The following is a 10,552-nucleotide window of genomic DNA, read 5'->3' as shown; positions in this document are numbered from 1 at the left end:
AAGTCTCAAATTGATTATCAAAGCATGACCAAATCAATTGCAAAAATTAATGTGGATAAACTTTGCAGAATTTTATCAGCTTGAAGATCCATATCACAAAAGTATAAAATATTTCAACATGTCATTTAATACGTTTCGAAAACGTCAACGTATTACCAAAACAAATCCCATAGCGCAATTTGTAGACAAAGAATATTAACAAAATTAGGGTGTGAACTTAGATATATGAGTTTGGGAATAGCAACTCCGATTGGGCCTTCCTTTGTACACGGTCTTCGTTTAACCGGTGAGAAAGAAAACGTTTCCCCTTCTGCAGGTCTTGCTTCAGATCCCAATTTTCCAACACATTCTTCCCTTGGTCATGAATAATACCATTGCTTCAACCCTCCAACTTCATTCTCCTTCACCTTCCTTCAGATTCCGCAGATAGAGCCGCACACGAAGAGACACAACTTTCTCTCTCTCTGCATTATGGATTCTCCCTTTCCGCTTCTGCTTCTGCTCTTCCTCTGCCTCTCTCCCATTCCTTCATTCTCCATTGAGAATTTCCACCAAGCGTGAGTATTGCTTAATTCTCCATTCCTTTCGCTTTCTGCCATATTCAACTTCTATTCAGCTCTCTTTCCTATTTCCGAGATCTGAGCCTCCAAAACTTTGTTTTTCTTCACCTTTTAGATCCTTGATATGCTTACATTGTTTTCCGCAATGCTAAAACTGTTTCACACAAACAGGAAGGGTGATGGCAGGGATTTTTGCCAGTAACGTGTGAGATATGTTGATTGTACGTTGACTTGTAGGCATGCTGAATAATTCAGAACACGAATATAAGGAAAAGAGACACTACAGACTTGTGGCCACAACGAGAGAGAGAGCATTTTCGAATTTGTGCTTTCCCTCAGATGTGTGTTGATATTTGTAGATTTAGTACGGTGTTGTTTTCGCATTAGAGTTGTGCCAACGATAACGTGCACTGTGTGCGTATATCCGTTTGGAGTATGGGACTCGTTTGTTGTTATTATTAATGATTTATGCATGTAGTGAACAACTTTCTTTGATCTATTGTTATTCTTTGTCTGTTCCCAAACGTGGTTTTAGTGACCTTCTCTAGGGCGTTGTACTGCTGAGTTTCTTTCTTTTCCTTATGTGGAGTGCGTTTTTAATTTTGGTTTCACGTTGTGGGGAATTTTACTTATTCTTGCCATTTTTTGTATGCGCAGCTTTCCCATTGTGGAACCTGATCCTGGTCACACAAAACTTCGTCTTTCAAGAGAAGGTTTGGAGGCTATCGAGAGAATAACCAACCCCATTGCTGCAGTGGCGGTATGTTTTACTGAAACTGTAAAGCTTGCTTTATCTGTGTTTTAGACTTACGCCTGCTGTTTATGCGGATGAGTGTCATCCTTGTTGACAATTCCTTACTACTGTGTTTGTCACATAAGGCTGATAAATATGTAAACATTTGATCTATTTTGTTTGTTCTAACACTTGATAGGCAGCAGTAGGCCGTAGATTCTACTTGAAACATGAATGTAATGTTAAAGGCATTTGGCCTTCTGCACTTGATACAGAGTGTGGTCATATAAAGATATTTGAATGAATTAATCTTTTAAGAATTATTCCTGTACAAGTGTTTTTCTAAGTGTGGATGTTTTGATATTTCATAAATTAAGATGATCATTTCCTTCCCTATAAGATGAGACAAAAAAACTTCTCAAGAGATTAAAATTTATGGAAGGTTCAAAAACTACACATGTTGATGATCCAGTCTCTCCCCGCCTCCATATGCTGTGAGTCTTGATATTTGTTCCCTAAACTATTTTCAGTTTTACACTTCGTCTTCAAATCCGGACCATCAGGTCATATTATGAGAGGAAAGGACAAAATCAATTATGTTAAGATCCTCTGTCGTTCATGTAGGGTCCATCAATTTTGCTAGTGTCTCTCTCTTATGACATGGACATGGACATGAGTACCTTACATTACCCTCCCATCTTAGTAAGTAATGTGAGAGAATCGTAATCATTTATCTTTTCAAGAGTGTTTAAATAGTTTAAATGCTAGGTAAGTGTAAGTCTACCAGTTCAGGAGTGAAGCCATATTTGTCATTTTTCATTCCTTTCCCCTCATTGTATTTTTGTCTGTGATTGAATTGTTTTATTGTGTTATAGTTTCACTATAGGAACCTATATAACTGCTTCCTAATTGATAATTATTTTAATGTTATTGGTAATCACACAACATCAATTTTTATTAGTGATTCATACTGAAGTAAACTTGCGCAGTATTGAAGAAATGTTGTTAATTCACTGTCTACCTCTTTATGGGCTCAGCTTTTATCTTTTTATGGTTCTTTTTATCAGGTGATTGGGCCGTATCGTTCTGGAAAATCTTTTTTGCTTAATCAACTTCTCTCTCTTTCTTGTTACGAAGGTGTATCTTTTATAGCTACTAGATTTTTCCCACAATACCCATATTTTGGGATTGTTTTGGAATATATGTTTGGTTGAAAGGTTTAACGTGATATTTTTATTTTGCTAGGATTTGGTGTTGGGCACATGCGTGACACCAAGACAAAAGGTAGGTAGAGATTGCCATTTTTCGTATGATATACTTAATTGGATATAGTATTTTGAAATATATTTTTAATCTTTTGGTTCACTCGTTCAGGAATATGGGTTTGGGGAACACCTATAGATTTGGACATTAATGGAGTAAGAACTTCTGTCTTTTACCTTGACACCGAAGGATTTGAAAGTGTGGGGAAGTCCAATGTATATGATGATCGGTAATTGCTTTTTGAGCATGCATGCTGTTTTCTGTGTTGAATGGTATGTGTGATTTTTTTGTTGACTTTCTTTTGCAGGATATTTGCTCTGGCAACTGTCTTGAGTTCTGTGCTTATATATAATTTGCCTGAGACGGTTAGTAATTGCTGTCATCTCCCAATTTCTTGTTTATTGCTGGTGTTTATCATGTAATGTCAAATGCACAACAGAATTGGTATCAGGGATGCTTTTAAAGCGAGGATACTGAGTATGGGTTGGAGAAAGGATTTGGGAACCCATGAAATTGAAGCATGTGCACTCATTAAATTTATATATTAATAATTTGATGACTGATTCTAATATTATAAATACTCCTATGATGTACTAGATTGGTTATATTTAGGGTTTTACAATGTTTAGACTTCTGTAGATTTGCTAGGATTTCTAGACACCTAATAAAAACTAAAGCTAGAAATTACCCAGTTCCCAAATATTAGCTGTTATTTTGAATATATACTGTGTTGAGAACTATATTGATAATTAGTTAGTTTGAACTTTGGGCAATGTACATTTAAGTACAAGAGGGAAATACTTTGAAATACCAGAGTGAGAGAGAGAGAGGTGTCTTTCTCTCCTTCCTTCTTGGCTTCCGGTTTTGTGACTTCTAACCAGGTATCTCTGTTCACCCATTTTTTGGCCCACTTTCATCTACAAATTACCTTATTCCAATGTGGGCAGAATAAATATACCTGGTATTTACAATTCTAAAAATTTGTAACAAATTGGGCATTGCACCTTCTGTCTGAACGATTGAGAACAGATAAGTTTTTTGTTTTTGAATAAAATGTTCTGATATCAAGTTTCAACTTGTTAGAAACTGAATAGTCTTGAACTCTTCAATTTTAGGTCAGACTGAAATGTTAATTTTGTGTGTTCAGATACGTGAAGCTGACATCTCTAGACTCTCTTTTGCGGTCGAGCTAGCTGAAGAATTTTATGGGAGGTCTGCATTTTGATAAACTTTTTGTTTGTTATTGATAATTTTATCTTGAATTATCAATGCTGCTCTCCCTGTCCCTTTAATATTGCTCTGTAAAACCACTTCTTTTGGGGTTAAGTCATAGTTACTAACTTGTTTGTTTAATTTGCAAATTTTTCTCATCCTAAATATGCAACTCCTGTGTGTTGAACAGAGTGAAGGTAAGCCAAGGCCTTAGAGTTGTTATCTAATATTCCTTTCTTTGTATTTTTTTAATGCAAACTTTGTCATTGATAAATTGATTTATATTTGAATGTTTGGATATTTTATAGGGTCAAGATGTTGCATTTGAACCTGCTAAGCTGTTATGGCTCATCCAACGTGATTTTTTACGTAAGTTAACTTGGTACAGAAATTGGAGACTTAGAGCTGAGGGAAAAACTTGCTTGAGAGTCAGCAAGTCAGGCTTGTAATTATATAATTACAATAAGACAAGATAGATCCCAAAAAATATGGAAAGAGTTATACATAATCAGGAAAATATTCGAGCCTAATTATGTATACAATGAAAATTAAAGGAGATATTTACAGCAAACAACAAATATTCTAACATCTCAGTATTCTCAGCCTTTATCAATCAAATTTACAAAGAAACTTGGTCCAATCTCTTACATCCCATATAATCTCAAGATAGTCCTTTAAGTTGGTGCATATAAGTTGCATACATCTAACTTGCTATGTATGTAAGACATTCTTTGCCTGTCAAGAAATTTGTAGTTTAAGCGGGTTGATAATTGGAACTAATAAAAGACATAATGGGATTAATCCAATTTTGTTTTATTTTTCTTGTGAAACAATACGAGTAGAAGCAATTTGCATTGTGAAAGGAACTTGGGTATTATAGGGTGTTCAAGTCCCACATTGAGTTGTATGGGATGCTCGGTAGAGTATTTAAGTGTTTGATTCTTCTCTCTTTATAGCTAGCTTTTGAGGGTGAGTTGCTCTTGTGCTTGGGTACTTGCTAATGGATATTGGAGCTGGTTGTCGGTGTCTAGCAAAAAGCTATCTATCAAGGGTTTTGATTAGTGTCATATAGTGAAAGCTGTCGAGATGTCAGCTCTTATGGGTGATGCTATGATAGGAACTTGGGTATCATGGAGGCCCAAGTCACTACTGGCAAAGCTAAAGACGAGTTGAGGATTCTGCTCTTTCTTGTGAACTTAAACCGAAGGAAAATTAGTTAGAATTTGGTTTTGGATGGTTCATAATTCTTATGATAGCCATGAAAAGTGTAGCTCGTGCAAATATTGTCTAGCTTTTCCACAATCTTAGATAGTTGATAATTGGTCATAAGGAATTTATATTCACCAATTACATACTGAGTCTATTGAAATATGGTGGAAGTCCATTTTCAGTCTTGTAGAGGGTGGCTAGGTTGAGAGCAACAACACAGCTGCTGGGTTTTACTACAATGAACACTTCATGATTTCTTTCCTTTCATAGCACATGGTTTTACAACGAATCCTTTGGTATTTTTGAATCAATGGACTGCCACAAATGTGACAAGTTGACAGTCAGCTCGTCCCATATTCAGAATACATAACCATGGAAACATTCTAGCCACAACGAAATATAACAAATGAGATTATTAATGGGAATCAATAAATAGTTGAACATAGCCTCAGCTTGTATCAATCATGTCCACAACGAAATCTCACAGGCAATGTCACATAATTTAGATAGAATCTGAAGAAGTTAATTAATAATTTTGTTACTCCTGTTTTATTTTCTATGACACGTCTTTTATCCCTCTTGTTCCCGGTCACCAATCTGCCATCCCATTAAATGCTTGAGTTAGTAATGGATTGTAGGCATCACATACCTTGTTACTGCACTTGTCAATTATTAGAGACATAATAAAATCATTCACAAGTCTTCACCTCACATATTAAGCTTTAGGATTGTTGGTCCTTGATATGATGTTAGAGCTTTTGATTAAGTAGCCAAAAGTTTGATCCTTGCAATCCATTTTTGTTTGAAATAAAATTTGAGTTTCGACATATGGTAAAAATAGGCTTGTGAATTGACTTCTTCTAGCTCAAAGTGCTTGCGTAAGCAGCCAGTTATATGTGAATGGACAAGAAATGTGATATTTTCCTTAATTGTCTACAGAAGGGAAATCGGTCCAAGAAATGGTGAATGAAGCTCTCAAAAGAGTCCCCAATACTGATGGTTTGTTTACACCACTTGTTTGCATAAAATTTACTTTTTCCATGGCATGGGTTTCCATTTGTTTTAAATTCATTGATCTGATGGAAGGTTTTCTTACTACTTAATTGCAGGGAACAAAAATATTGATGTGGTATTTTATCTTCTAAATTCAGTTTCCAATTATCAGTAAAATAGTACAGTCTGGGATTGAATATTTTCTATAACACTAAAAGTCAACTCCATCAGGTCAATCAAATCCGAGATTCATTGGCTGTTATGGGTGACAACAGCACTGCCTTTAGCTTACCGCAAGTATGTCCGGTCCCTTTGTTCAAATTTTCTTTGATTCCCTTCTTTTTCAACCCAAATTTGGTGTTCCTTATCTTGATTTCTGTTATATGGAGCTATGAGCGTAAATAAAATGGCATGAAGATGGAATCTATTGTAGTTATATATTAACTACCCTATTGTACGTCATATATGTGGCAAAGAAAAATAACAATGTTTTAAGTTTATCTGACAGTAACATGTTGCCTGTGTGGTTTTCTTCGAGCTATCACAAGAAAAATCTCGCGTATTCTGCTGTGGACACTATTGTCTTCTCATTTCAATGTCTTGATTTAGGATTTAGAAGATAAACTTACAAATGATATTAGTGTCCAAACTTGGACCATTAGGCGCATAACCATTTTTCATCCCTATTGTGTTATCTTCTGCTTAGTTCTGAAATGTATTTGAGGAGCACCAGTGGCAGGTTAAGCCTATAAGGCATAAAGGCTGAGTTCTTTATTTGTATTGTTATTTAACTGCTCTCTTTATTAGGATTGTGTCATTGGGAAAAACCTTTGGCTTTTTTGGTCATGAAGAATGATATTGTAGTATTGGAAGTAGTTTATTTCTGACAAACGAGTTTAGGTGTTTTCTCAATTAATAATTATATATAGTTTTTTTTTTTATTCACCTGTCTGGCATAGTAGTTGCCATCTATGTATGCATATTTCTTGATGGAAAGTTTATGAATATGTTATGTAGTCTTTAATTTTGATAAAACCATTTCTGAATTGATATATCTAATCGTCGAGGCTTGATGTTAACAGCCACATCTTCAGCGGACAAAGCTTTGTGATATGAAGGATATGGAGCTCGATCAATTATATGTCAAGAGAAGGGAGCAATTGAAAGAGCTTGTTGCTAGCATAATCTCTCCAAAGATTGTACAGGGAAAGACTCTAACTGGAAAGGAGTTTGTCTCCTTTTTAGAGCAGGTACTTCATTTTGGATGTTCCTATTAGAGGAGAGAGTAATAACAAATTGATCATAATTGTGTATGGAGTGAAGTATCAAAATATTTACAGAGTGTACACGTTTCTTTTAATAATAATCAATGGAGAAACTTTAAAGAAGACTCTGCATGTTCTTCGATCTCGTAATTATTGTACAATAGAATTTGCAGATCAATTACGTAGGACAAATGATGGCTGAATCATTCATTGTGATATGCTTCTCTTTTCATCCTTTATGTAATTATTGGTTTTCTTAAAGAGAATGAATCAATATGTGAAGCAGTTATACTTCAAGTTTTTGAATGTCTTCTGCAATTGTTTTCATTGGTGAGAGTATAATTAATTTATTCCTAATATTTTTCTAAACTTGACACTTAACGAGGTGCTCATATTTTACCGTTTTCTCTTTCTCTTACAAGAATCTTTATTTTGTGAGTATTTCACTCGTCATTTCTATTATGGTCAGATTTAGATTAATGATTAAATGAATTAATGCTTTTGATGTGACTTCATTCTGTGAATCTCCATTACACCACTTATTTTATCTTTTCATATTTAGATACTTGAAGCCTTGAACAAAGGAGAAATTCCATCAACAGGCTCTCTCGTTGAGGTTTTCAACAAGAATATTCTTGAGAAATGTCTGAAGTTATACAGTGAAAAGATGGCAACGGTAGTTCTACCTCTTACTGAGGAATCTCTGCAAGGGGCCCATAATAGGACTAAAGATGAAGTCCTGCAAGTTTTTGATCAGCAGCATTTTGGTCGTCACCATGCAAAGAAATCAGTTGTGCAGCTGGATGAAGAAATCCAACAGGTAGCGTTTGAATTATTATAGTAGGCTGAAGGCTCAAAATATCCTTGGTTTATTTCTGTTATTGAAGTTGTATTAGCAAAAGCTAGTTCAGTGGTTTTCTCTGTCAAATGTATTTTATGTTTTTAGTTTAAAATGGTTCTTTCCAAAATTAAATGAATTAAGTTAATAAATAAATTCTCTTTACTGGTATTTTATATGTTTGGAAAATAACAAAGATCTTGTGGGCTAATTGAATCTTATCATAGCGTGCACAGTGGTAGAGTCAGAACAGTGAGATTGTAAGGAATTGTACCTAGTAAAATATACCATATTAGGGTTATACTTGTTGATTTGGTGACTCTGGACATTTGCTCCGCTCTTCCCTGATCCTGGAATTCGAATCTGATGATTTAAACTTAAAATTTGTTGGGGATAATTATGCAGGTGTATAAGCATGTTGTTGTGCAAAATGAGCTTCAATCTTCAAAGCTGTGTGAAGGTCTGTACACCAGATGTGAGGACAAAATGGATCAACTTCAAGTTCTCAAACTTCCTTCCTTGGCAAAATTTAATGCAGGTTTCCTGCAATGCAATAATAGTTTTAAGCATGAATGTGTTGGACCTTCGAAAGCAAAATATGAGCAACGCATGATGAAGGTCTGATAAATTAACAGTGTTTTTTTTTCTCTCTAGTTTATCACTTGCGGGGGTTATGTTTGTCATTATTACCTTATGTATTTACTTGAACATCGGAGTTTAAGGTGTCTTATCTCAGTATACAAAAATAATTAATTTCATGTGTCTGTCTGTATCACTCTATTACCTGCAAGGCTTATTCTTTGTTATTATTACCTTTTGTATTTAACTTAACGTTGGAGTTCACAGCCTCATCTCAGTACGTAAAAATGATAATTTCGTATTTTCTGTCAGTCTGTGTCTCTATTCTTAGTGTAGGTAACAGTATTCCTTATATATTTCAAGTTGACCAGTTTGGCCATATTGGGCTTACTTAACATTAAAAATGGAACTATTGCAATTCTCCACGGAGTAACTAAATTTTGCTAATTCTTAATTTCCCTGAATGAGAGATTGGTTCAAATTCTTATGTTTTTTGTTGTAACTAATGGCTATGCAGATGTTGGGGAAGTCTCGGTCTCTGTTTATAAAGGATTACAACCAAAGACTCTTCAATTGGTTGGTGGCCTTCTCTCTAGTTATGGTAGTGATTGGCCGCTTTTTTATAAAATTCATTTTGATTGAAATTGGAGCATGGGCACTCTTCATATTTTTGGAGACATACACAAGAATGTTTTGGTCAGCAGAGGCACTTTACTATAACCCAGTTTGGCATTTCATAGTTGCAACTTGGGAAACTGTGGTTTACAGCCCTGTCCTGGATCTTGACAGGTAATTTGAACCTTTTCCTTTGCCTCCTCGAATTGAATTTATGTCAAAACCTTTGTATCAGTTGCTATTAAAATCCACTTTAGATATGATTGGTTAGTGTTAAATTTCTGCATTTCATTCATGCTAATGAAAAGTTGAAAGCAAGAAACCTAGGGGTGATAGAAAACATGTAAATGCATTAGTTTCACTTTCTTTTGCCCGAATTCCACCTTAGTTCGATTTTTCTATACATGATAATTGTTATTAAAAGTAATCTGTTCCATGCTTGTCTTTAACGATGATCACCTATCTTGTTTGAGTTTTTGTGCAATGATGGTATATTTGTATTGATATATAATACTTTTGGTGATAAAAACAGATGGGCTATTCCTATAGGTGCAGTGCTGTTTTTGTTTATTCTTTATTGGCGGTGTTTTGGGAAAAGGAAACATGGTTCCCAGTGGCTATTACCTTTATACAGAAACAATAAAAATGGTTCTAATCGACCACGAACAGACTAAATCTGTGATGATGGTTGCAGTTAGCGGCGTGTTTCAAGAGTTTGGCATGCTGCTCTGCAATTTGTTGTTCTATATGGCGAGCTATTTATTTTATTTTTACTTGGAGCTCGCTGGCCCCTTCATCTCGAAAAGGTTCTTCTGCCGACTGTAAAAAAAGGTGAACCGAGGGTGACTGACCTCTAAAGTAACTTCTACGACTTTGGCCCCTCACAGATGTTCTTTGTTGCCACAATGGCACTGTATCTGATTTTATTTCTGTATCATTTCCCAATTACTTATATAGGATTGTAGAGTAAATTACATGTTATATACAATGTGCTGTGCCACAATCATGTGTTGTCGTGTAAACTGGTAAATTTAAAGTAGAAAGGAAAAAATGTTTATTCTTTTTTCTTGTTTGCAGTTGGTAAGTAAGCGATCCCTGATATCACAACGTACTCGGGGGTTTATCCACGTTGCGGGATGGGGAATACCTCCACAGTTACATTCTTTTTGATGTTAGTAATTCAATACTGTAATTTCTGTAAAACTAGCATTAATGGTGTTATTAAATAAAAATCCTATAATATATATATATATATATATATATATATATATATATATATATATAT

The 10,552-nt window shown here is 34.9% G+C and overlaps 1 protein-coding gene across 1 annotated transcript; it reads left to right on the top strand.

Moving 5' to 3' along the window:
* Nucleotides 1-256: 256 nt before the first annotated feature.
* Nucleotides 257-10,330, top strand: LOC114191583 (Guanylate-binding family protein). The gene is made up of 17 exons (XM_028080837.2): nucleotides 257-557; nucleotides 1,218-1,320; nucleotides 2,361-2,430; nucleotides 2,539-2,577; nucleotides 2,668-2,785; nucleotides 2,864-2,921; nucleotides 3,704-3,768; nucleotides 3,959-3,965; nucleotides 4,077-4,137; nucleotides 5,917-5,976; nucleotides 6,087-6,106; nucleotides 6,202-6,267; nucleotides 7,053-7,220; nucleotides 7,798-8,055; nucleotides 8,479-8,691; nucleotides 9,170-9,441; nucleotides 9,800-10,330. Exons 1-17 carry the CDS (start codon nucleotides 472-474, stop codon nucleotides 9,939-9,941), a joined length of 1,806 nt encoding a protein of 601 aa, XP_027936638.1. The 5' UTR covers nucleotides 257-471; the 3' UTR covers nucleotides 9,942-10,330.
* Nucleotides 10,331-10,552: the final 222 nt, after the last annotated feature.

The sequence above is a fragment of the Vigna unguiculata genome, chromosome 7 (assembly GCF_037176805.1).
Source record: "Vigna unguiculata cultivar grain cowpea cultivar isolate G323 ecotype 2 chromosome 7, ASM3717680v1, whole genome shotgun sequence".
In the NCBI taxonomy this organism is placed as follows: domain Eukaryota; kingdom Viridiplantae; phylum Streptophyta; class Magnoliopsida; order Fabales; family Fabaceae; genus Vigna; species Vigna unguiculata.
Note: the sequence above shows the minus strand (reverse complement) of the source record. Positions and strands in the feature narration are given on the sequence as shown.